This window comes from Chlamydotis macqueenii, chromosome 3 (genome assembly GCF_036417535.1).
Source record: "Chlamydotis macqueenii isolate bChlMac1 chromosome 3, bChlMac1.mat, whole genome shotgun sequence".
Taxonomy (NCBI): Eukaryota; Metazoa; Chordata; class Aves; order Otidiformes; family Otididae; genus Chlamydotis; species Chlamydotis macqueenii.
In genome coordinates this window covers 112,084,683-112,109,504 of record NC_141558.1, presented here as the reverse complement: position 1 = coordinate 112,109,504, position 24,822 = coordinate 112,084,683, and the positions used below count along the sequence as shown (strand labels likewise).

The window sequence follows — 24,822 nt, the reverse complement described above, 5'->3', positions numbered from 1 at the left end:
AAATGAAGAAAGCTCCTACCATATATCCACAGATAGAGGACAGTAACTGGATGTGCCTGCAAAAAAGAACTGGCAGCAGCACACACTGGTAAAATCAGAAGCAAAACACATTGGAGATAAGGGCGATAACAATGAGAAGTGCAGGTGAAACTACAGTAAGAAAGCTACTCTGTCACATCAGGTTTTGAAGAAATACTGAATCCTTTAAAAACAAAAAAACAAAAAAAAACCCCAAAAAACCCAAGACAGTACTTTGGCTCCTTTATAAAGGTTTTCAGAATGGAGCTGCAAAATTAGTTACATTTTATCCAAGTACTGCAAAGTGTTCTTGTAAACCTATTCAAGTACATTCCTTCTCTAAATCTCTGGATGTTTGAATAATAGATTTTGTTCGTATTAAGACAATACTCCACATAATTTTATTTACAGAATACCAAGTTACAAACAGATAAAAAAACAACAGAACATAAAAACTTGTTATGAAACCAAACTAAAATAATAAAACAGTGCATTTTGCTCAATAGTTTAATTTCAATATCATCTTCAATAAAAGGCTTATGCCATTAAACCTGAATATTTCAGTATTCATTTTAGCTTCCGTAGTGTATTAAAGCATCCTAAATCTCTTTAGCAAACATTCTAATTCACATATCCAATAACACAGAGTTTCTGTGACAGAGTTTATACTAGTTTCCATTGCATGAATGCACATGGGCAACACTATATATAAAAAAGCCAAACCATTTAACAAGTGTGAACAGATCAGATTTGCACTGCGATTAAATTGAACACAAACAATTTAAAAGCGATTTCTGAAATTACAGGTTGCGTTAACACAAAGGCACATTTTATTTTAAATGTAAATTCACATTCCTAGGTGAAAGTTTTGTGCCCTGGCAACTTTGAGCCATTGCGGCACAATCAGTCAAACAACTCTACCAGCACGTATCTGAACTTTCAATAGAAAGATCTGGTTTCTATTTCTTTGATCCAGTTTTAATAAGGGAGAAATTAAATTAGAAACAGGAGAGCTCTCCCTCTCATATTTACAGACTGCAAACCATATTGCCTTCTTATCAGAAATTTTAGTTTTCCTGTCAAACTTTGTTAAGCTTTGTAACTATCAGCACCCTCACAGTTTGGTCAAAGGCACCACAAACACACAGTCCCTTTTTGTCAGGGCTCCAGTCTAGGCTGGAAATCGGCTGCGTTGACAGAGTCACATTCTGCAGGAGGCTGACAGAACCTGCCACCCCCATCTCAGCTCCTTCAGAATCCTTCTTCGAGCGCTGAGCTGGGTACTCACTGGCAATAAAAAAAAACCATGCACTTAGAATTTATTGATACAAACACATGATTATCCTCTATTTTCAAAATAAGGGTTTCCTCTGTTCTCAAGATAAGGGAAATAAATAATGAATAATCATATCCAGCAATATCCACACTGCATACTTAGTAAATATTTTATGAAAGAAAAAACGAGGCAGGAGTTTTGAATCCTGACACCTCTCTCCTATAGCCCTTCATTTCTTAACTGTTTGGCTTTTGCCAAAGGCAAGAAAATTTCATCTCAGCTATCCCTCTGAAACTTAATGCACCTACCTCACTGCATGTCGGATGATTAAATTATTTTGCCATGTAATGTAAGAAGATGTACACCTAAGAAACATTAAAAGTCCAGGCTTTCAATATTCTTCTCAGACATAACTGCTACCACATAAGAATTTTAAGTAATAATTTTCTTCCATTTATCACCTTGTTAACCAAGGATATAATTAGACCTTGATTGTATTACAAAAAGTGACAAGGGCGAAATTCACTTATGTTGTTCTCACATTCTTTTAGGGACTAATTCAGGATTCCAGATCAAGAACTGACACAGAAATCACCCTTTCTACTGCATTTGTAAGCAACAATTTCAACTAGATATTCTGAGGTTGGAAGCAGGACCCCACTCATCATTTTTAGGAAGATTATTTCTTAAAACATTAAATGGTTGGTTTCTTATTTCTCCTGTTGCAGGCTGGAGAGCGATCACTTACTACTTCCAGAGATGAAGGCTTCCAGCTCCTCCACTTGTCATAAATATATCCCTGTTTTGCGGTAGGTGCCGAACCTGCCATATGGTAGATTTCTGTGCCTAATAATTAAAAAAAAAAATAAAAAATCAGCATTGTATAGAAGCCAGTTACAGATCAGCTTCACAAGAAAAGACACTGAATCTTAAATGGCAATTACTTGCATAAAGAGAGCCTGGCCTTCCCCCATGGTGAGTATTGGAACCTGTGTTCTAAGGTACCTTCCCTTCCTCCAGCCTTGTGACCTGCTGCCACAGGAGCAGCCAGTTCCCGCACAGGAGAAGCCCAGTCAGGCCTCCAGTGCATCCCGTTCTTCCACAGGGATAAGGCAGCAGCCCCGCCAAGGCTAACACTCACTGGTACTTCAGCTTCTTCAAGACCGGCCATGTGAGCAAGGTTAAAGAGAGGTAAAGTAGCTGCATAAGCCAACTGCTCTACAGCTACAGGATTCTCAGGCTCGTAGGTGACAGTCACCACAAGGTTAATTTCACAGTCTGACATCTCTTAAAATCAGTACTGAAAGGGAATAGACTACAAACACTGTGCAAAGGAATCTACAATTCAAATCTAAATCTCAGCCAGGGAACAGCACGATCACATAGCAAGAGAAATCACTTAAGGAAAAACTCCAACACACACTCTGACTTAATGCGTATCCATCTACAAATGTCCAAAAGGAAAAGCTTAAAAGCAGTGAATGAAAGATAAGAGATTACACTTTCACATTTTGATTTTTTCCAACACTAATTCAGTACATACTTTTGTGTTATCTAATCAAAGTACTTCCAACATCTTTATCTGCTTTGAATGGTGGTATGTAAAACATTAATGGAAAGATATTAAGTTGAAACTCAGCTTTTTCTCATTTAGGCAGTCTTGGAGAACTTCACCAGAAAAGTTCCTTTTCTCTAATTACCATCAGATTTTGTTCACTAACCAAAAAAAAACCCAAAAAACAAAAAAACTGCTTTATAAAGAACTTATACTAACCAACACAGTGGTCACAGATGGAAAAAAGGTTGTGTTTTCCATATTTAACAGCCTCCAGGCCACAATGTCTCTCCTATATATCCTTTCGCTCACTCAATATCCCAATCCAAAAACGTTTGGTTCCGAAGAAAAACTAATTATTTCTATGACTCACACGAAGTCTGGTGACCACAGGATGAAAAGTGTTTGCAAAGAGCTTGTTTTATTTTGGGATATATTTAAGATTTGCATCTGCATGCTCATCACAATTTAATATGGCCTCCAATAAAGACGACTCCCAGACTAGGGGCACAGCTGGGTGCACAGAGGTACAACTGCAACAGGACCCAAAGTCCAGAGAAGCCCAAATACCAGGTTAGAAAAGGGATGAAACCCAGGTGAGTGCTGGCAGCTGGATGCACAAGACCCCTTTCAGTGCTTGCACCCGGGGCCACACCAGCCATGCTACACACGGCTTGTGCCCCAGTAACCTGGGCATCTATTACCTATCACAGACAATAGTTTTAGACCTGCAGTACTTCGACACTATATATATTCAAAAAGTCCATCTCTTCATAAGAGGTTATCTGTCTCCCCATACCTTCTCTGAAACAGAAGCAAAACCTTTGGTTGGATGCTGAGTTCTCATATCAAAAACATGAAATTTTCCCTCAAGCGATGTGGCCACTAGCTTGTTCATATTTACATCTTTTCTGTCAAACTCCACACTGCAAACCTGGAAATATTAAAACAAATACATTCAGCCTTGAAATTTAGCAACTCCTAAAAAAAATGTAGCACTTGTGATTTGTAAATACACATGAATCATTGGTTATTTTTACAATGACAACATCACAAACTGGGAAATAACAAAATCATCTGAAAACATGAATCCACTGAAATAGTTTCCTGTTAACATGCCCCATGTTATCCAGACCAAGAACTTGAGGAGCACAATTTGCTGAACTTAAAGAAAACAATTCCTCGATATAGTCTCAGCAGAAAACTCTTCTGGGTAGATTTTGGGTAGACAGAAGCCTTTTAATTTCTCCACCCTGCATAGGAGCTGGAATTAAAAATAATTTTACAGTTTCCTTACCCCATTCTTAATATTGGTCTCCCATCGTAGTGACATGGTTTTTAAGTCAAACAATTTAATGTCCCCATTGTCGTATCCAGCACATACAACACGTTCCTCTTGATTGTAAGCATTGCCTGGACGCAGAGAAAGAATTAATCAGAACACAGAAACCCTCTTCAGTCTGAAAATTTCAGGCTTCCTAAGCCTGCAATTTCAACTGACATTTATGCCAGAAATGTATTACTACTGGGATATTAAAATTTAATGAACAGGCTGGTTTTCAAATCTGAAAGGTGTACACAGCTTCAAAACTGGCAGTCTGTTTCTTTTAAAAATATGAAAAAAATTCTTATTCCCCCTATCAAAGTCTGTGCGATTGAGGCAGTATAAGTACTGCACACTGTTCTTGTAAACCTATACAACAAGTACATTCCTTCTCTATATCTTCATCTGCTATAAACCATGCTCCCCAGACAGCACCACAGGACTGGGATGGAACACGGTTCAGCGGTTCCTTAACCAGCCTCTCAAGCATGAAATGTTAGTGAGACAAGAGGACTCTTCTGCAGATACAGACTCTAGACATCACTAGACAGATGCAGAAGCCTGCCTTCAAGAACTCTCGGCTGACAGGACCCAGGAAGCACATCAGTGTCTGAAATAAGTTAGCACAGGGCACATAGTTCAAGATGAACCTTGCCTTGGCTCAAGCTTCAGTAGCTCAAAATAAAATTGAAGAAAGTATGAGGCCACCTTTTTCTCCATTCATCAAAGCAGAAGACAAAAATATCAATAGTAAAGAGCATTAGAGTTGCACCTACTTGCCAGGAAATGTCCTCTCCTTATTATCAATTTTGTTATGATAATCCATGCGCTTATTAGCAGTTTGTAAAACTCACTCCCTGACTCTGGAGGCAAAAATTGAGCTAAACCAGAAATACCAGCTTGTGTAGGACACAGGCAGTTTGTTCTGTCCAAAGGAAAAATGCAGAGCAGACATCAAGCATCTCTGTTGTCTTTGATCAGCTCTTAGCTTCAAGGATCCTCTCTTAAATTAATGCCTTAATGCTTGACAGCTGGAGCTATGCTACAACAGCGACTGGTTCCTTGTGCACTGCAGCACTTACACTCCGTCAGGACAACGCAGCTGGATATACTGCTTTTACATTCCTAGGCACAGAAATAAAGCTTGTACAGCTTATCTGTGACAGGATTGACCAGAGGTGATACAAGAATGAGTCCAAAACCAAGCCACCACAAAATTGGCTTCTTTTGAAAAACACATTCAAAACACATAAATTTGACAACACTGAAAAGCACAACTTGCTACTGATTGGTCCATACAAGATAAACTATTCCATCACATTGTGAAATACTCTGAAAATCAGCAAAGCAGAGGCATATTAGAGGCAAGAATGGTTATCATCTGATAGATTACCAAATGCTACTGTCCAGCAGTCTCTTTTGCTCTCCCCCTGCACAGGTTCCATATTAGCGACAGGAGTATCTTTCTGTCTCGGGTCCCACACCTTCACAGTTCCTGTGAAAAAAGGACAAGGGATTTTGTATTATGGATATGCTGTCATGTCGCGTTCCTCTTCCCAGGGAAGGCCCTTTGCTTTTCAGCCTGATCATTCAAAACACAGGAGCACCTCTTTCAATTCCAGAAAGCCAGACTGCATTTAGCAGATAGAAAAAAAAAAAACAAAAAACCAAACAAACCAGAAACAAAGCAAAAGTATTTGTTAAGGCTATATTCTTTAGCTAATATTTTGCATTTATTCTGCTTCATATTCCTTCTATCCCATGCTCAGTGACAACAGTATCTTTTGCTTATCTACAGCTTCTAAAAGAATTGGAGAAAATGTATCCCAAGCAAGATTCAAAAGACAGCACATGAAGAACTAGTTGCAACGGATTTGTAACTAGTTCAGATGGCAGGCTGTGCCCTGCCATCAAAGCTTGCAGACTACTTTCTCAGAATAACTGAAAAGACTTGCAGAGTTCGCTAACTCACCATCTCGACTGCCAGTCACAATTTCTGGTGCACCTTCCCCAATTCCTAAGCCACCTACACCATCTATACTGTTTATGATTTCCTTATGACCTTTCACAGAATACAGGGGTATTTCAGGAGCTTCTAAATTCCTAGGCAAGAAAGAAAAGAACAGGTAACACGGCATTTTCCTTGACACTCGGGATTTGTGTAAAAATGAGAGGAAACTTGAGCACAAGTTATATAAGCTGAGATCAACAGCAGGAACAAAATAAGGATACTGCCATTAAGAACCAGTAGTCTTTGTTCGATTCCTTCTCTGGCTACTGCTTTAGACCGGTCTGAAAGTTTTTGCTTAGTTCTGGACTTCCCTGTTTGTAAAGGCAGTTGTGGGATTCACCACAGCAACCCTTAAGAATAATTTTTTTTTATGTGGGGCTCAAAATGAATCACGCTAGAGCTCGAAACGCTCCAATTAGCTTGACTTTCAGTAAGTATACAGAATGGCCTTATTCACTGATCCCCACCTAGCTCTGACTGCTGCTCCTCAGCTTCAAATGAAAGTTGCACCCAACTGTGGGTTTCATGGTTCTTCCCCCTTGATTCTCATCCTTTGAGAATCGTTCAGAATTCTGTTTTAAAATTCAGCTAGTGACTAATCCATGTCATTCTTGCTATTCCAACAAAATCAAACCAGTAGTTCCTCAAAAAGGGGAATATTATAATAACAACAACAAGAATAATAAAATACCCCCTTTTACTGTATAACTTTATTCCATAATCAGTTTACCTACACAAATTGATTATATAAATCGTTCAAGGACCTGAAAAAATACTTGAAACCTCAACATTAAAAATATGTATTATTACGTATTAACCAAATTTAGGTTGAACACCACCTCTTGTTTGTACTCATGCATCCATCCAAAAGCCTCTTCTGAGAAGCGGACCTAGTAGAAGTTTAACAGGTTTTTGCAGCCGCACACAGAAGATGCAAGCGGAACAGCACTGAATTAAATCATTTTGATGAATTCATATTGTTTTTACAGAACGGGCACGTCCCTATCCAGTAGTAGCCACCAAAGCTTATGACTGGGTCCCAACCACATGCAGCACAGAGAGCAACTCGTACAAAAGCCAGCCAGGCACAGACACACCAGTTCAGACACACACAACATCACCTAAAAGAGCTGCAAAAGAATACGTGCGCTTACCAAATGTTAAGGTTTCCATCAAAATCTCCTGTAGCCAAGTATCTTTGCTGGAGAGATGTAGCACCAAAAGTTCCACATTTTATAGGTTTAGCCTTTTCAATCTTTTAAAAAAGGATACATTCTGTGTCAGCACATGGAAAACGCAACACAACCGCAGACTGCGGCAGCAGTCTCTTGACAGTCCGGGGGTAGCAGATGTCAGTGGTGTAAAATACAATCAAAAACGCCATTCGAAGGCAAATTACACTTTGTGCTTATTTCTTGGTGTGAGAAAAGCAGAGACTTCAGTTTAAGTCTTAAAACAAAAAAAACAAAAAACCAACCCCCCCCACACAAACAAGCAAACCTCCCACCTCAGCTTGCTTTCGCTGCTCAGAGGGTGCTGCCTCTCCCGATTTACAGACACAAGGCAGAGGGGACCCCCGCTCTCCCCAGAGCCCCGCTGGAGCCCCGGGGGGCGGGGAGCGCTCAGCCCTTCCCCGGGCTGCGCTGCGGCGGGGCCCCATCCCGCACCGCCGAGGCCGAGACACCGTGGGGCTTCACGCACCTGAGGCGCTGTTACCCCTGAAAATTCGCAAATCCTCAAAGGTCAGTTCGGGGTAAAAAAAAAAAAAAAAAGGCAAACTCCGAAAAAAACAAACACAACCGGAGCCCAGAGCCTGTAACGCAAACAGCACCAAACCAACGCGCGCAGACGCGAGTAAACAGAGCGAGACCAGTTACGGGATTCGCGGGTTTAAGAGGCAACCCAGGCCCCGCATCCTGATTTTCTTCCAATTTTTTTTTTTTTTTTTCCCGCCGCCGAGTCCCGCTGGGCTGGGTCTCGACACGTCCCACTTTCCCCCGCCCCGAGAGAGGAGTCCCCGCGGAGGGGCCGGGTACGCTGGGGGGCTGTGTACCCCCCGCCCCGCCCCGCCGCCGCTCACCTCCCGCAGCAGGGCCAGGCGGCCGCCCCGCAGCTCGTAGAGCTGGATGAGGCCGGTGCCGCGGGCGGCGCTGCCCAGGCAGAGGAGGCGGGCGCTGCGGGGCACCCACTTGCAGTCGAACAGGGTGTAGGCCAACGCCTGCTGCGCGTGCGCCACCACCTGCGGCCGCTCCAGCCCCGTCGTCGTCGTCGTCGTCGTCGCCGCCATTTCCCCTCGCCGGAGCGCCCGCCCCGCCGGCTGACCGACCGACCGAGCCACCCCCCCCCCCCTCTCCCCGTGCTCCGGCAGCCGCCGCGGGCACCGCAGGAAGCGGGGAAGGCGAGGCGGAAGTGGGCGGTGCGGGCCCTTCCGGACGAGCGGCTGCGGGGCACGTGGACCCGCACTCCAACTGCTGCCCCGCTCCCTCCAACGGCTCTCCCCGGCCGTCGCCATGGAGACCGAGACTGAGGCGGCAGCGGCGGCGGGCGAGGGCGGCTTCACCAGCGTCTCGTCCAAGCGGAGCCGGCGGAAGCGGCGGGCGGCCGCGGGCAGGGAGGAGGCGGGGGCCGCCATGGACACGGCGGAGCCGCGGCCCAGCAAGAGGCCGGCCTTCCCGCCGGTGGCCGCCGACGCCCTCGGGGTAAAAACAGCGGGGGGGGGAACCGAAAACCGGGGGGGGGACTTGGCCCTGTGGCACTCGGAACGGTGTCCGGTTCTCGGCCCGTCCGTGCTTCACCGCCCTCTCTCTTTCCCTTTAGGTTGGAAAAGGCGAAATGAGGAAGATTCCGGTGCCGGCCAACAGGTACACTCCGTTAAAAGAGAACTGGATGAAAATATTCACGCCTATCGTGGAGCACTTGCAGCTCCAGATCAGGTTTAATTTGAAAACCAGGAACGTGGAAATCAAGGTAAAGAGCTTTCCCAGCTAATACCCTCTCCCCGTAGGTGGCTGGTTCCGCCAGTTAAAGGCTGGGGAAGCGTCATTAATCCCCCATAAAGCTCGGGAAAATGGCAGCTGCGGGGTTTCACCTAACCAGAAAATCCTCACTGGGGATCAGAATAAAATCTGACAGTTACTGCTTAGAAACAAATAGTTAATGCAAGCGAAATTTAGGAGAGTTAATCTCTTCTAGAAGGGCCAGCATAAGCTTGAGAATTAAGGAAGAATCTTAGTCTGTGTGTTAGACATGATACTGGAGTGGGATGTTTTCCAGCGATTTAAGGCTACTAAATAGTTAACGTGACAATTTTGGGCATCCTCTTTTCTAAGTTGTCCCTGTTCAGATCTGTAAATGCAGCTGTGCACAGACTTTTGCACTGGTAGCAGAGGAATGCTGTGGCCCAGTTTTAGGACATGAGCTGAAGGAATGTTCCCGACAGCAAATCCTGTGGCCTCTGCTGGCAGGGGAGTGAAAAAAACCACTCCCAGCACTGGCTGATGTGTCAGGTTGATTTGGTCCTGCTCCAAATATCTTGTTAATCTTTCTCTTGTCCCGCATGTTTTATTGAACCTATCTGGTTTCTAATTACCTGCTATAATATCTTTAGGATATGGTCTTTAGAATAACTTTCCCTGCTCAAGCTGTCTCCTGCCATTACCCTCCTCTCTTTTTCTCCTGCTCCATGTTGCAGTTTAGTTTGGGGTTTGGGGGTGTGTGTTTGGCTGGCTGTTTTTTTTTTCCTAAAAAGGGTTCTCCTCAGTCAGTCGTGATGGGGATTTTCAGCAGTTTCTCTTTTTCCCTCCCCTCCAAACACAGGCTGTGGTAGTTGTTGCAGTCTTGTGGTTGAGGGCCAACATTCTAAGAAAGCACAGAGTTTATCGCTTGGGTCTTTCAGTCAAACACGATATGAGCATCACCTGAATGTGGCTTATTTTATGGCTAGCCTTTATCACTTAGATTTTTCAAATCCTGATCCTTCTTGCATGGTCTTAATTTGAAAACATAACTTCTTGTCTTGCAGACTTGCCCAGAGACAAAGGATCTCAGTGCTCTAACGAAAGCGGCTGATTTTGTGAAAGCATTTATACTTGGGTTTCAAGTAGAGGTGAGTTTCCCAGCAGCTCAACTGTGAGACTGCTGGGATATGCTTGCGTGATGTCATTGGGCTCTCTGCAAATCACAGCAAGAAAGAAATAAAAATCCTTAGGTGGTTTTCTAGAAATAAATTCATTTGAAATTGCGACTGGATTGGAAGTCTAGTTTCTTAAGCTAATGCAGGGATAAAAAAAGTAACCTTTGAACAGCACATAATTAAAATTATGAAACAGAGGACATTTAGCTGTATGTGAGAGGCAAGCATGAAGCGATAATTCAGCTCTGAGGTGCTCTGCACATGTAGAGGCTGTTCATTTTGCTTTAGTCCCAGTCAATAACCATCAGTCTGTTAAAAACTCAAGCTGTACTTGGAAAAAACAAACTCCTTTTTGCAGTATCATACTGACTTCAGGTGGGTCTGGGGTGAATGTGGGGGCATCTGAGCACATGTAGGGTTCTCTACAACGAAGTAAAAATTTATATTGCTACTGAAAAAAAGTTGATCTAACTTCAGCTCACTACTGTTTAGTATGTTAAGTGGAGAAATACTACTGATGTCTGCTTATACGTGTAAGGAAACATCACTCAAGTCTTTGGTGGTACCGTAACACTCATGCTGATAACAGATCTCTTAATCTTTCAGGATGCTCTTGCTCTCATCAGATTAGATGATCTTTTTCTAGAATCATTTGAAGTTACAGATGGTAAGTAGTTTCTGCTGCAGCATTCAAGTAGTTGTGTGTACCATCTGCAAGTACGTTTCTTTCCCCCTGCTCCACTTGTGTCACTTATCCTCAGTGATCAGGAAAACCTTCGTGCTATTACACAGAATTATTGTCTAGGTACAGACAGTAACTTACAAAAATGACAACCTTTTCAAGCTGTAAGGTGTCCCAAGAAAACCTCCATCCTTAAAAGCATGTCACTTTGTGAGGGTGATTTTTTTTTGTCACTGTGTAAATGTTTTAAACTTAGATGTGACATGGAACATTTTGGGGAAAACATGCAGAGTTTTTAAACCAGACTGGGCTTTTTTTCCTCCCAGTATCGTGACAGCAAGGTGTGGGACGTAGACAGCAGAAACATCTATTATTTCATGTATTACTGTCTGTCCTTGGAGTCCTGTCCAGAGCATCGAAGCTGTGTGCACTCTGGCTCTGTTTCTTTCCTCTGTCTTAATTGCTCAGTAACAAAGGGAACGCCTTCCACAGCAGTTCCGGGTGGGAATTTCTGATGCTAAAGACCTCATAGTTGCATACCGCTCTGGATGTGATTTTCACTCCTAGGTGAATATAGATATATCTTTACATTTCACCTATAGTCAGGTTGCTTGCTTCTTACTTAATGGGTGGTTTCCAGTAACTTGAACAAGGGAAATGCTGCAGGAATGCTGATACACTGAGCATCTTACTCTCATTTTAGTCAAACCCTTGAAAGGAGACCATCTATCAAGAGCAATAGGCAGAATAGCAGGGAAAGGCGGAAAAACAAAATTCACTATAGAAAACGTAACCAGGACACGAATTGTTCTTGCTGACGCGTAAGTATTGACTGACATCCTTTTAGGCAGAGCAATCCCTCACCCAATCCATGGCCTCTTCCAGGAACAAAGATAACTTGAATTTTTTTTTTTTTTTAAACATTTGTAGAAGAGTAGTAAGATAAATCATTTAAGTGTAGTTTTTAATGAATGCTATTTGAGTATTTGACCTTTTGTAGTGAGAACAACAACAATGGTACCAGCACACCTAGAATTGAGTCATTCCCCACAGCATAAGAATTCCTTCTTATGAATGATGAAAGCTGATCCCCCAAACCTGCAATGTTTTCCTCCTAAGCTGCTGCACTGTTAAATTTGCAAGTTGTAAAATCTTATTTTAAAATATACTTAGACAAGCACAGGTTTTATGTTGTAGGTTTTCTGGTTTTGAGGTTTTATTTTATTTGCAAGTGCAGAAAATGAATGAGTACACTGATCTGAAATTCCAGCTTCATCTCTAACCTCCAGCTCTCCATTAATGGTGTAATCACCAAGACCAGGCTGGACTGGGCTCTGAGTCACCTGCTCTAGTGGAAGGTGTCTCTGCCCACAGCAGAGTGGGTGGACCTAGATGATCTTTAAGGTCCCTTCCACCCCAAACCGTTCTACAATTCTGTGATCACAGTTTTTTTTCCATTAACTAATGATACTTTTATGGCTTTTTACAGAAAAATTCATATTTTGGGATCTTTTCAGAACATTAAAATGGCACGAACAGCAATTTGCAATCTAATTTTAGGTAAGTCCTGTTACCTAATCTTCATTACATATAAGTAGACCTTGCTTTCTGTGGGTCTTACCTTCTTCCCTGCTGTGTCCACACCTCCATTTGGAGCGGGTAGCTTGCTGGGAGTTGCCTTATTGCCCTTAAAGGTTTGGAGAAGAAGCAGGGAGCCCAGGGCTTGGTTTCTGGCTCCAAAACTCTCTTCCTGGTGCAGAAGGAAGGCTTTCTGCTTTTTGAGATACCTGCAGCATTCCCTGAGGGGCTATTTTGAATGTAGTGTCTAGAAAGCCCAAGGGTGCAGAAGTTTTAACTCAAGGTGGCTAAGCTTGACTATCCTTTTCACGCATGGGTTTATTTCTCCACTTTAACACAGACATGAGAGCAAAACATCTGTTTCTGTGACATACGTTATCTTCTTTGCTGACTCAATTTGTGTCTTCTTCTGCAGGAAGTCCCCCATCAAAAGTTTACGGCAATATTCGGGCAGTGGCCAGCAGAGCAGCAGAAAGATTCTGAGCTACAGCGTGACTGCACCACCAAGGACTGGGGCTGGCAGTCGTGGTTTCTTGTACGCACGAGAAGCCTGGAGCTACAGAAGCACCCTGTCTTCTGCTTGATTTGGAAGCCCAGAAGAAAACCGGGACTGTTTGTGCAGTCATATTTCCTTCAGACATGCTGTCTGATTTCAGCACACTTAATATTTGTGTATAGTCATTAAAAGTTATTTTAAATCGGTTGTCTGTATCAGGTAGCTAGTTTAAACTTACCCTCAAACAAAAACATGCTTCATTACTGACTTTCTGAACATCAAAGTATTAAGAGACTGCTGTTAGGACTTCAGAAAGCCTTTGAGGTTAATGTTTTGAGCCTAAAGGAATCAGCATAGCCACACATCATGGATCAGCATCTTCCTGGAAAAAGGAAGTCAACCGGAATGCATGGTGCAACAGCAGACTGCCCAACCAGTCTCTGCTGCTGATGGAACAACATATCACACAAAAAATTTAAGAAGACAAAGAGGTAAATAATGTATTTGAACTTAATCCTAGAATCTGCATCTACTTCCCCCCTGCCCCGACAACTCATCTGTAAGGGCAGCCTAGAGAAGCGAAGAGCTGCCAGGTTAAGTATTTGCCAGTGTACCAGAGCACAAACAACTGAAGTGCTGTCCCTCCTTAAAATTCTACATGCGTGCAACAGAATAGGGGGAAATATGATAGAGCCCAGCCACAGTCCCAGTTTGACTTAAACGTGGCCCCTTTTCTCCTGCCCCCACCCACCAAACTTGTTACACAGTCTCTTGCAAAATAGTTCAGTTCAGGTTTGTGAACAACAAAAACTGAAACAAGATTATAAAAAACACTAGCAAATTAAATAAGCATTTCTCTCAAAGTCTGAGTTTCCAGTGTAGCACTTTATGGATGGGATTATATTATAGCAATTGAAGGTTTGAATGAATTTGGCTAAGAGATGTAAGACTTGCTGAGTTACCTGTAAACATACAGCTCGCAGCAGTCTGAGCTGTATAGAGGAGTGTCTCCATTTTGAGCCCCTCAACGTAAAACCATGCACCTACCCAGTTAGCGCATTTTCTGTTCTTTGGCTGCTTATGTCATTTACAAATCTCAGTCAGCTTGAAAGATAAGGGGAAAGTGAGGCAAGGACACACAAAAGTAATCTAATCTTTGTCCTAAAGCAAGTGCACACTGATACCACCAAAAGCAGTAGAAAGGGAAAGAGCATCACACAGGTGACCCGAACAACTGCACCACAGAGAGCAACAGCAAACAGCTGTGAAGGCCGAACCTGCTACAGGGAGCAGTGTTTTCACCATCAGGTCTCGGACATTCCCTTGAGAAAGAAGCTGCCTTTCATTCTCCACATACATTACGGTTAGGGGACTTCGGTTGGTTGGTTTGTTTTTTTAAACCACCTTCCACTTACCTCAATAATTCTGAATTTATTAGGACTTTAAACAAGGTACAGTATCCAATTTGGACATTTAGCAAAAAGAACCAGATGTGCCTTTAAGAAAAAGAAACACTGAAATGAAGCCTGGAAGTATTCAAGGGACTGTCTGCACCCTGTACATTTTTTCAAGATATCCTTATAATCGAAGAGGGGACAAAAACTATGAACAAGTAGTTTTCTTTTCTTTACAGCAGAGTGCAGAGCTGCCTTAAGTTGAACAGGAAAGGTCCAGGGAAGTACTGAAGCACCCCAGCCAAGGTTCAAATATTTTATTTTGTATTCATATAGTATGAAGGTTCTTATAGTTCCCACAACATATGATGTAGCATGCAGAGGAAAAAATAAACATTCAACGTAAATCATTTTTCCCCACACAAACTAAAAAAAAAAAAAAAACCAAAAAAAACCAAAAACAAACTCATCCCTCCCCTTCCAATCCCCCTAAGGAAATAACATTAGCACTAATTTCTATAATGCCAGCCAAGATATGCACAAGCAAGTAAGAGAAGTTGAAAGCATTTGCTAAAATGTTTGTAACAAATACTTATGTACAAAAAATTCACAAAAGACTAGTTCCCTCTTGAAGCAGAGCACATGGCAGTTGACACTGGAACAGATACAACCACTGGCTGGGATTATAAGCCACGTACTGATCCAGAGGAAGGAAAGTTACATGTAGTGGAGATTTTTGTTTTGAACATTAACATTTACCAAAGTTTGGCAACATTATCTTTTAAATTATGCAAATTATGTAAACAAGAGGAACATTTTAAATCGATCTACATGCAAAACTTCATGTCATGCAAGGACACCAAGCACCTGGATTTCTCTCTCACAGACAGAGCCCATGATGTGCAGCACTCAGTTGAAGGAACAGCTATGGCAGACAGGTGCTCGATTGGAGTAGGTTCAGACAACCTGCACTCTCCACTGCTGATTATAAAACAATTTTTTTTTTTTAATAGAAAAACTACTATACAGGAAAGATGTACTGTTCTAAAAAATCTAGTAAATGTTTTTCTTCCAGCCAATAGTACCATTGCAGAAAAGGGAAGGGATGATATAAAGTTGCAAAACATGGCTCGCTACTTTTATATCACACAAATATATCAAGTTACCATCGGTTACAAATTATGATATGGACAAATCTAGAAAAGAAAAAAATTCTCCAGGCAAAGGACTGGAGAACCGCAAGAGGTATAAATTTAGATAGTGTGAAGTTTTCCTCCTCTATGGCATAGGGTAACAAGATTTTCCTCCTGTACGAATCCTATATACATATATATATATAAAATATTACCAGTTATTTATGCTACCTGTAGTATTCTTTAAATGCAGAGGGGAAACTACCATGGTTGAAACAACAGAATTTAAATGGCAAGAACATTTTATAACCTAAGTACTGTATAAAATAAGTAGATGGGAATCCTGCACAGTTATGTCGATCCTAATTTCATTAAGCTAAGCAGAAGAGAAAATCATGAATGCATCAAACACCTTGAGCAGCTGTATCTAAAGGGAATCCAGAAAGCAGATTTGCCTTAACTTCAGGACAGCTGTGACAGCTCCGCATTCCTAGGTGACGAATCTAGCGTTCTGCAGTTACTACATGCACACGAGGGCTAGTTCTTGGCAGTAGCATTAAACTATATTCTCATATTAAGTAGAACTGTACTAAGTTATTTAGCAAAGAGACACAGTCCCTGGTAATATATTAACAGGTATAAATAAACTTAGTCTCCTGTGTTACAAAAAAAATGTAATTAAGGTGAATTAATAAGAAGCAACGCTTTGTCAGCCAGTCAATATATAGAAACATCTGAACAGTCACAGGAAAAGGAAAAGAGTTGACCTAACACCCAGTTAAAATTTTACATTCTTCTACTATATATATAAAACTGTGTGAAATAAAAGTAAGGATGTATATCCATATATTGAAAACTGTTAATATTCTGCTTGGCACTTTGTACTCTAGTTTTGTTTCTGAATCAAGTATATTAAATTAAAGCCCACCTACCTACTACATATAGAAAGCTACATATATATCTATATATAAATACACACACACACATATATATATAGATAGATATTTCCTTGTTATAAAAGATGAAGAAAAATAAATTAAAAAGCCAACCCCTTCCCTTTCTCCACCACACTGATATGCTCTTTCCATCTTTGCTGTCCTTCAGACTTTAAAGTGCTACACTGAGTTATTGAGAGAATAAAAGTTCAATAACACTTAGTTGGCTTCATGAGGCTCATGTTGGAAAATGTGGCTTCACAGAGAAAATACTTCCATTTAAATACACAGAGAGCATTGCTGGACGTCTTGAGCAGATCTTCAGAGATGGAGAAGAAAGCAAAAGTGTTGGGTGGTGCCCTACAGAGTCACACATCTACGACCATCTTTTTGTGGATATCTAGGCCTCCTACAACCTAGGAGAAAAATAAGAGTTCATAAATAGATGAGAATTGAAAGTTAGCAAGATACAAAGAACACACTTTATTCGGAAAATGCATTCGGGTCGATTGTAATGACAGTACTTCCCTGGCCTCTTCAAACTAATTTACATTGCACAAGTGCTGTGAGATATATGAACCAATTATGTATTACCCAAGGCAATTATATTAGGACAATTTACACACTCAAGGGCCTGAAAAAAAAACAGTACAAATAACACCATTTTGGCTTTCCTCTCTCATCTCATATTCTGTCATGTTCCTGCATGTTAAATGAAATGCTAACTTCACTGCTAATACACCCTGTAAAACCCTGCGTCTTTACCTGAGAAGCAAAGGGCCTTAGGAAAGGTAACAGCATTTCTGACAAAACTGCATGCATCCAAAAAAAAAAAAAAGCAACTACCAGTGTTCAAAGGTGTATGTACAATTAATGCACAGAGAAAGGAAGAAACGTGCCATGTAAGTGGAACCTTTTAGAATATAGAATCAAAATTCAAAGGCCAAATGCCACGGAAGAAGTATTTTTCTAGGTAGATGGCACAAAATTAAAAAGAAGGTAAAACGCAAGAGAGGGAAGGGGATAAGAGACTGTACAAATGAAAGGTTTCTTGTCAGGAGGTTAATGAAAACTGAAGAAATTAAAAGAAAGGAAGAGGAAAATCAAATAGTAGTGTAAGAGAGGAAGTCTGGGCAGAAGCTCCAGGACAAAATAAAAGGCAACATTATATTCGACGGATGGCTAGAAGATGGCTCTGTGCAAGAAAAATCTAATCCGGGTGTTTGCAGGCTGCTGTGGGCAAGGAAGAACTCATTCTGAGTTCTTTGCCCATGACCATGGATTTTCACATGATGCCAGAAAAACAACTAAATTCTAAAAAAAAACATATGGAAAAAATAGTTCTATTTTGCTTTGGGGGAAGGCAGATTTTTTTTCCCCTTTCTTTTAGAACTTGCATTGATCACGAGTATGAACAAGTTATGTTTGAACGGAAGTTTTAAATTCAAAGAGCAGGAAACAAAAGCAATGCTTGAGTGCCTCTTGACTCAAACTGTGCTACCCAGTAGCAGCACTAACATAATGGTGTATGTTTATTAATACACCATTTAAAATTAATGCGTAAACACTCATCATTGAGATTTTAAAATATTTCAATGTGTCATTTACCTTTTTTTTAAAGAGAAGGAATTTAAAACTTGCTGTCAACTAATTAAAGAAATCTACAAGATAGGTGAAAAATCACCCAATTTCAAGTCTCAAGCACTACATTCAAGCATTCTGCTCAGTAATACCCACAGTTTTTAAAATGTGCCTTTTCAAGCGTTTGTGCTGTCTCAAAAGCAGCCCTTGAGAGGTTACTCTCCCTGTAACTGACAAATCCAGCGACCCTGGCCTTTGTAAAATCCCCATGTTCTGCAGATGGTGATAATCTCCCCAGGCTCTCTCCACAGCCTGCACAGATAAACCTTTCTGAAGGGTGACTGGGAGCAGACACCTAGTTTAGAGAGATTAACCTGAAGTTAACCTCTGTGGAACACACCTCTCTCCCCCCTGCTCGCACCACCCTGACAGTGACACTTTTTGAAAGAGAGATAAGCTATGTTGTACTCTGGCTTTACAGCTTTCAAGTGGTTTGAAGCATTTTTAGAACTGGTCTTGCATTTAGTATGTCATAAAGTGACATGGAGATCACTTTGGAAAAGTTACTGTGCTCTGAATGAAGCAGTCTTCAGGCACGCCAGACTCAATGGGAAAGTCTGCGTCCTGAAGGAACAGATTCATGGCTTGCTCATGTGTCATGACACACATTGCTCTACTGGAAGCCACAAGACGATGACACCATCTTATAATAAAGCTGTGTCAAAGTGTGACTGTTGCCAGGATGGAAGAAACACTCTGCTTGTATAATCTTACCCTTTATACTGTTTTATTATTTTTCCTCCTTTTTTTAAAAATTCATAATTATCGAAGTTCTCTTTAGAGGTTACTTACAGCACAGAATTCTTCAAAGGATATTCTTCCATCACCATCCTTATCTGCATTAATTATGGTTTTATCTACAATTTGCTGTAACTGAGTGTCTTTGAGATTGTTCCCAACCATCATCTTCAGCACCTGGAAGAGCTCTCCATTTGAGATATAACCATCTTTGTCCATATCGTAAATGCGAAAAGCAACTGCAGAAGTAAAATATACGTATGTAAAACTTTCAGTAACAAATGTGGTTGGAAAAGAGCACTATACACTCATGTGCTTTGCATTAACAATAAGCGATAACAATCCTGCACAAACTGAGAAAAATGCTGCATTTTAAGTGATATTTCTAGCAGCCTTTCCATTTCACCCTGAAAAACACAAAACATCAAAAACAATACAGTGAATGCTGCTACTATCGAATTTAAAAGAAAAAAGCTCATTTTAGAAATGTCAGTTGAAATTGGTTTAGCACAAGCAGTAAAAGACCTCTGTAAACACTGAACTGGAAAATCTTCAGCACAAGTAAAGCACCCAGGTAGCAGCTCATTTGCAAGTAGAAAAAATTGCAAACTTCTAGGGAACAGATGAATCAAAACCCCACCTGGTTCATTTGCTGCAAACAATTTGGCATTAAGACTGAATTTATTTTTAAACATTTCAGCACAGCAGATTCCTTTCCTAAACTTATGTCTTAGTTACTGGAAACTATGTCCACGACTGAACCTATCCCTTCTCCACTCCAAAAGCTTGGGTCATGTTGTGTTCCTGAGATGCAGTTCTCAAACAAGAATTTAGTGCTGTTCTGCCGTAGAAGCAAAAAAATTAATATTGTTCTTATGCCCTCATGAAGCAATGCACATTCGCTACATAGTTTTGTGAACTAAGTATCCTTAAAAGAATATTTTTTTTTCTTAAAATGGGAAGCAACTGAAAATATTCAGAAGGCAGCCTCCTCAATCATTCCTTGCATAAGACAGTGCTGTCAAATTCTTCACAAAAATGACAATGTGTGCAAAAGCTTGGAATCTACCTTCATGATTTCCTGCTTTTTAAAAGAATCTTGATTTGCTGGCTTCTCAATGCTAACTAACAAAAGTATATTTTGAGGATCAGAAAAACTTGTTAAGGAAAATCAAAATACTTACACCTCAACTTCTGCTCCTTATCTCCTTTGACACTGAACTGGGAGACTCCTTCTATAAATTCTAAAGAATATAAGAAAAACATTTACAAAAAGTATATTTTAAAATAAACCAAGGAAATAAACATTCATAAAAAACTTTAAAATATTTTCTACCTTGTGACACCCAAGCATCCACATAATTTGATAGATACTTTAATGTTCTTTAGTGAGAAGTACTTCAAATCCAATACTGTGCTCACTGAATGGCCTTGTTCACACCAATGTTCAAGTAATTCTGAACTAGACTTTCATCAGAATCTGATATTCTGATATAAAACTCCATCAAGATCTCTACTAAAGCTACTCCAGTGGAGGTCCTAATTGTACAGTTCTTCTCAAGACTGGTTTCTCAACTCGAAGGAATAATCACACCAAACTGAAAACTGCTCTAACAAATTCCTTAAAGAAAAAAAATTCTATAAGAAATAAGGTAAGAAGAAAATTTACACAGTTTAACAATGAAGTCATCATCCCACGAGTAAACTCCTGAGTTGCCAAAAACACCAACCAACCCTGACAATTGAAGTTTCTGGATGAGATCCTGTAACTAGACTTCCTAGAGCTTTGGCTGGTAAAAATGACAACAGTGCAAAACTGCAAGCTGAACTGCTGTGTAGAGAGAATACAGAGGTATAGCAATGCAGGCTGAAAGGCCTACTACTGTTTAGGGAAGGCCAGGACACCTTCCAGTAGACCAGGTCACTCAAAGCCCCATCTGACCTGGCCTTCAGCACTGCCAGGGATGGAGTACCCACAGCTTCTGCAGGCAACCTGTTCCAGTGCCTCACCATCCATATCAAATTTCTTCCTTATACCCAATCTAAACTGACCCTCTTCCCATTTAAAAACCTTTTCTTTGAGCTTCCCTCTGAGACAGAAATAAATTAAATGAATCAAACTTGGCCAGATGACAACAGTAAAATTCACTGCCACTTATTGCAGTAGCATCATTTTACTATACAAAATTTATTTGTTCCCAGCAAAGAGGAACAGCTTTTGGTAATTATATTAATCACAGCTCAATGTCACATGCAATATACCATCATCTTTCATCATTGCCTTTTTTTCACAAGGGAAATTACGACAGTTACATACAACAGTTACTGCTTTGGAAACTGATACCAAGAAATTCTCAAAAATTCAACATTCCAGTTACACTGTAGTTCTCCCTATAGAAATTTAAGGGGTTTTGCAAAGGTTAGCAGCTTTTGTATGCTAACATTTTATTTAAAATGTCAGCCTGTCAATACAGATGAGATTTAATAACTTTCTCCCATTAAAAAAAAAAGAAAAACCGATTCACCTTTTCTAGTTACGAGCAATGAGAAATAATAAATATTAGCTTGAATAGAAGTTACAGACATTATCACTTCTAAGGACCAGAGACTGTTTTACACCAACTAGTTACAAAGATTTTTAACCTGATGGCCCTTTTTAATCATGAACAGTTAAAGTAAGTACAATTTTGGAGGAATGTACTAAATCAAAACTTTTGGGTTGTTTGAATTGTCTACCTAAGATCATAAAAAGAACCCTGTAAAAGAAGTATCAACAGAAAAATGTGGACCACTTTCACAATTTAGAAAGCTATTGTCAAAAATTCAAAAATTTTAAAAAATACTCCAAAAGACAGATCTCATAACATTTGGATAAATACACCTTATGCACCAACACACCTCTTACACAATCTACCCCTCAGTTTTCAATCTCTTCAGCCTAAAGATATACTTCAGATAGCATCACAATTAAAAGTCCGAATTAGTGTACTTCAAGAGATACTTAATGAGTAGTCCTAAATCAGTATGACCTGGAAAGCTATTACGAAACAATCTGCTCTTTTAAGCATTTCTTTCAGTAGAGCACTGCCTTAATGCACCTGAGAAACTAGTTCTACTGGTACTCTGTTTCACTAGGAATTAGCACTTTATTTTGATTAACAAGTTTTCTTCACCCTTCCTTTCCCAGCTGAAGCAAAATTTGAATTCCAAGGCTTCAGGAATTCCAATAACATACCACTACCCATCACAAAGCACTGCGTCTTACCTTTGAAGTCCACTTCTCCATTTCCATCTGTGTCAAAAATATCTATTACTCGCTGTACTAATGGGTTCTGTTGCAATTCAGGTAAAGACATGAACTCTTCCACGCTCAAAGAACCAGAGTTGTCCAAATCAAGCTTCTTAAATCTCTTTCCTAGTCGTTTTATCTCATCAGCATCAACTGAAAGGAAGAAAAACAAGCACACCTATTCTCAGAAATGCTTCAGTAAATCCTCTGCCAGTTAAAGACAATGCACATTTCTTCATTGCTTTCCTAGCAGAATTTATCCTACTTTAATCACAACCATTAAACACTCTAATGGAAAATTATAAAGATAACACAAAATTCTGAAGACAAACACAAGCCTTTTCATTTTATTTTAAATAAACCTTAGCTTTTTTCCTCCCTGCACCAGCCATAATATAGTTAGCCTTGTGACTCACTGACTACCATGTGCTGACACAACACCTTTAAGGATTGAGGATGCTTAGCGAGTTCTTAGTCAGACAGCTCTCACAAATACCAGGTATGAGGAAATTAAAAGAGAGACCAAGTTTTCTTTCAAAGAGCTAGCATTACATTTACACTAGACTAATGTAATAGGCTAGAAAGACAATTATATTAGCAAACATATTAGCAAAACTAGTGCTTCTTCAGCACATGAAGCATAGGAGATCTCCTGGGATATGTGCCAAGTTAAGCAGGTTAACACAGTCCCACTGTTGACCAGTTATCACTCACCTACTCAAAACATCACCCAGACAGATCTAAGATTTTTTTTTTCTCCATCTCAAACAGAAAACAGACGTACCTGTAGCCATGACCTGCACACATCTATTTTTTTTTGTCTCAGAAATTAAAGAAGATTGAGGTTCTGTAGCAGTACCACTACAGCTATACTCTTCACATTTAAAAAAAAAAAAACAAACCCAAACAAAAAAAACCAAACCCAAAACCAATCTCAAAGCACATACCCTGCTTTACACCTCTGCTTTTGCCAGGATAGACTAAATCTGTGAATCCAGAAACAATACTAAGAAATCTTTACTCTGTTACTGCTAAAAAGCTTGAAAAGTTTTCCCTGTAACAACCTGCAAATTCCCTATCAGCAGCTTGATTTACAAGACCAAAGTTCGTTCACAAATTGCTCACCATGTTTGGGTATAAAGGAGGAACTGAGGTTCTTAGGAAGTCCTAGAAAGTGGCCAGCATACAGCAAACCACAGCAAACATAACTTACAGAACCTGCAGCTTTGCAACTTCCCACATAAATTTCTTTCCTAACATGAACAGTCTTCTTAACATTTATTAGTCCCATTTAGTGCACTTGCTCCAATAGTAAAATTAATTGTTTCTTAACTTCTACGAGGCACATACATACCAGTTGATGCACTTTACATCACATTAATACCTTCTTAGGCTTTTGTAAAAGTGCAGCATAAAAACAAACAGCACTTAGTCTTTCCAATATGTAAGGTCAGCCAACATAGAGCTTTATGTTTGGAAATTATAGCCAACTTCCACTTAAATTTCTTTATATTCCTGATATCCAACCAGACACAAGATACACACAAGTGCAGTATTTCAGAATGAACAGGGGAAAGCACGCCAGAAGTCCAGAAGCACAAGATTTATTTTGTCTGAACAGTAAATTCCGACAGTCTGCAGTTAGTCAGTCTTGGTAACTGCTTGCAGAGGCAGAGGGGGAAAAAAAAAAAAAAAAAAAAAAAAAAAAAAAAAAGGGTCAATATGCCCAGAACAATCTTCCCTTTGCTGTGCCAGCAAGTGACAGATCTGATTCTGCCTCTAGGGCTATAAAAATAAGGCTAAACAGCATTTGCAGAGGCTTAAAGCAGTTTCCACAGTTTCCAGTATGCAATTTGGTATCTCAACTAATTAGGCTCTTGACTGCAATAAAGCTGAGTTCCTTTTCCCACCAGTTTACACAGAAGCCTAGAACATGATTGAAGGTGTGCCCTGAACAGCATGACATTGCACTGCAGCATCAAGAACACGTTACTGTCGGCACAGCTACACAGAAACCCCTCTGGATCGCAGAAGAGGAGCCGGATCACCGCATGGTAAGCTGCATGTAGAACATAATAATGAGACTAAAAGAAGAGAGTATTAAAAGAGAATGGCAAAGCAGAGGTCCACTGGCAACTAGCCCGAATCATAGAATCATAGAACAGTTTGGGTTGGAAGGGACCTTCAACGGTCATCTAGTCCAACCCCCCTGCAAGGAGCAGGGACTTCCCTGACTAGATCAGGTTGCCCACCACCGCTTCTCCCCAATGTACTGAAGGTATTTGTCAACTCTCGGTTCTGTCCGCAGAAACTCCTTGGTTTCCACTTTCCTCAAAATCTTAAAACTGTAAATGGAGTCAGTCAGCCTTTGAAATGGCAGGCACTATCTACCCTCACTCCCTGCCTTGCTGCCCTACAGTTATCGGACCCACTCCAGTTTAAGGCAAGCTGTTAACATGGGAATGTCATTCTTACTCCAAGCTCTACTCCAGACTTGCAACTCGCATAGAAAGAGTTAATATCCTAAGAAAATCCTCACAGCATAAGCATTTAAAATAGAGGGGGATAGATTTAGATTGGATATTAGGAAAAATTTTTTTACAATGCGAGTTACAGAACA

The 24,822-nt window shown here is 40.5% G+C and overlaps 3 protein-coding genes across 6 annotated transcripts in view; 1 reads left to right on the top strand and 2 right to left on the bottom strand.

The window, feature by feature from the left end:
• Nucleotides 1-396: 396 nt before the first annotated feature.
• On the bottom strand, nucleotides 397-8,879 carry DNAAF10 (dynein axonemal assembly factor 10). The gene is made up of 8 exons (XM_086746020.1): nucleotides 8,265-8,879; nucleotides 7,339-7,439; nucleotides 6,146-6,276; nucleotides 5,567-5,668; nucleotides 4,147-4,262; nucleotides 3,649-3,783; nucleotides 2,043-2,140; nucleotides 397-1,305 (listed from the first exon to the last, which is right to left on the bottom strand). Exons 1-8 carry the CDS (start codon nucleotides 8,814-8,816, stop codon nucleotides 1,098-1,100), a joined length of 1,443 nt encoding a protein of 480 aa, XP_086602146.1. The 5' UTR covers nucleotides 8,817-8,879; the 3' UTR covers nucleotides 397-1,097.
• On the top strand, nucleotides 8,815-13,160 carry PNO1 (partner of NOB1 homolog). Its single transcript, XM_086744649.1, has 6 exons — nucleotides 8,815-8,883; nucleotides 9,002-9,151; nucleotides 10,206-10,289; nucleotides 10,923-10,983; nucleotides 11,702-11,819; nucleotides 12,992-13,160. Exons 1-6 carry the CDS (start codon nucleotides 8,815-8,817, stop codon nucleotides 13,158-13,160), a joined length of 651 nt encoding a protein of 216 aa, XP_086600775.1.
• Nucleotides 13,161-14,768: 1,608 nt separating this feature from the next.
• PPP3R1 (protein phosphatase 3 regulatory subunit B, alpha) overlaps nucleotides 14,769-24,822 on the bottom strand; it is a 43,353-nt gene continuing 33,299 nt past the window's right edge. For all 4 annotated transcript variants that reach the window (XM_086746029.1, XM_086746030.1, XM_086746031.1 and 1 more), the window contains 4 exons: nucleotides 22,179-22,355; nucleotides 20,098-20,157; nucleotides 18,968-19,152; nucleotides 14,769-16,950 (listed from right to left, as the gene is read on the bottom strand). In XM_086746029.1, coding sequence (XP_086602155.1) covers nucleotides 16,903-16,950; nucleotides 18,968-19,152; nucleotides 20,098-20,157; nucleotides 22,179-22,355 — 470 coding nt within the window. In that variant the 3' untranslated portion in view covers nucleotides 14,769-16,902. The remainder of the gene's footprint in view (nucleotides 16,951-18,967; nucleotides 19,153-20,097; nucleotides 20,158-22,178; nucleotides 22,356-24,822) is intronic.

Excerpts from the sequence above, each read along its gene's own strand:
- PNO1 (XM_086744649.1), top strand. The coding sequence starts at position 8,815 with ATGGACACGGCGGAGCCGCGGCCCAGCAAGAGGCCGGCCTTCCCGCCG. Across the intron at positions 9,152-10,205 it reads CCAGGAACGTGGAAATCAAG|ACTTGCCCAGAGACAAAGGA; the intron begins GTAAAGAGCTTT and ends CTTGTCTTGCAG. Across the intron at positions 10,984-11,701 it reads ATCATTTGAAGTTACAGATG|TCAAACCCTTGAAAGGAGAC; the intron begins GTAAGTAGTTTC and ends CTCTCATTTTAG.
- DNAAF10 (XM_086746020.1), bottom strand. The coding sequence starts at position 8,816 with ATGGCGGCCCCCGCCTCCTCCCTGCCCGCGGCCGCCCGCCGCTTCCGC. Across the intron at positions 5,669-6,145 it reads TGTGACTGGCAGTCGAGATG|GAACTGTGAAGGTGTGGGAC; the intron begins GTGAGTTAGCGA and ends CTTTTTTCACAG. Across the intron at positions 4,263-5,566 it reads CTGCTGGACAGTAGCATTTG|GCAATGCTTACAATCAAGAG; the intron begins GTAATCTATCAG and ends CTCTGCGTCCAG.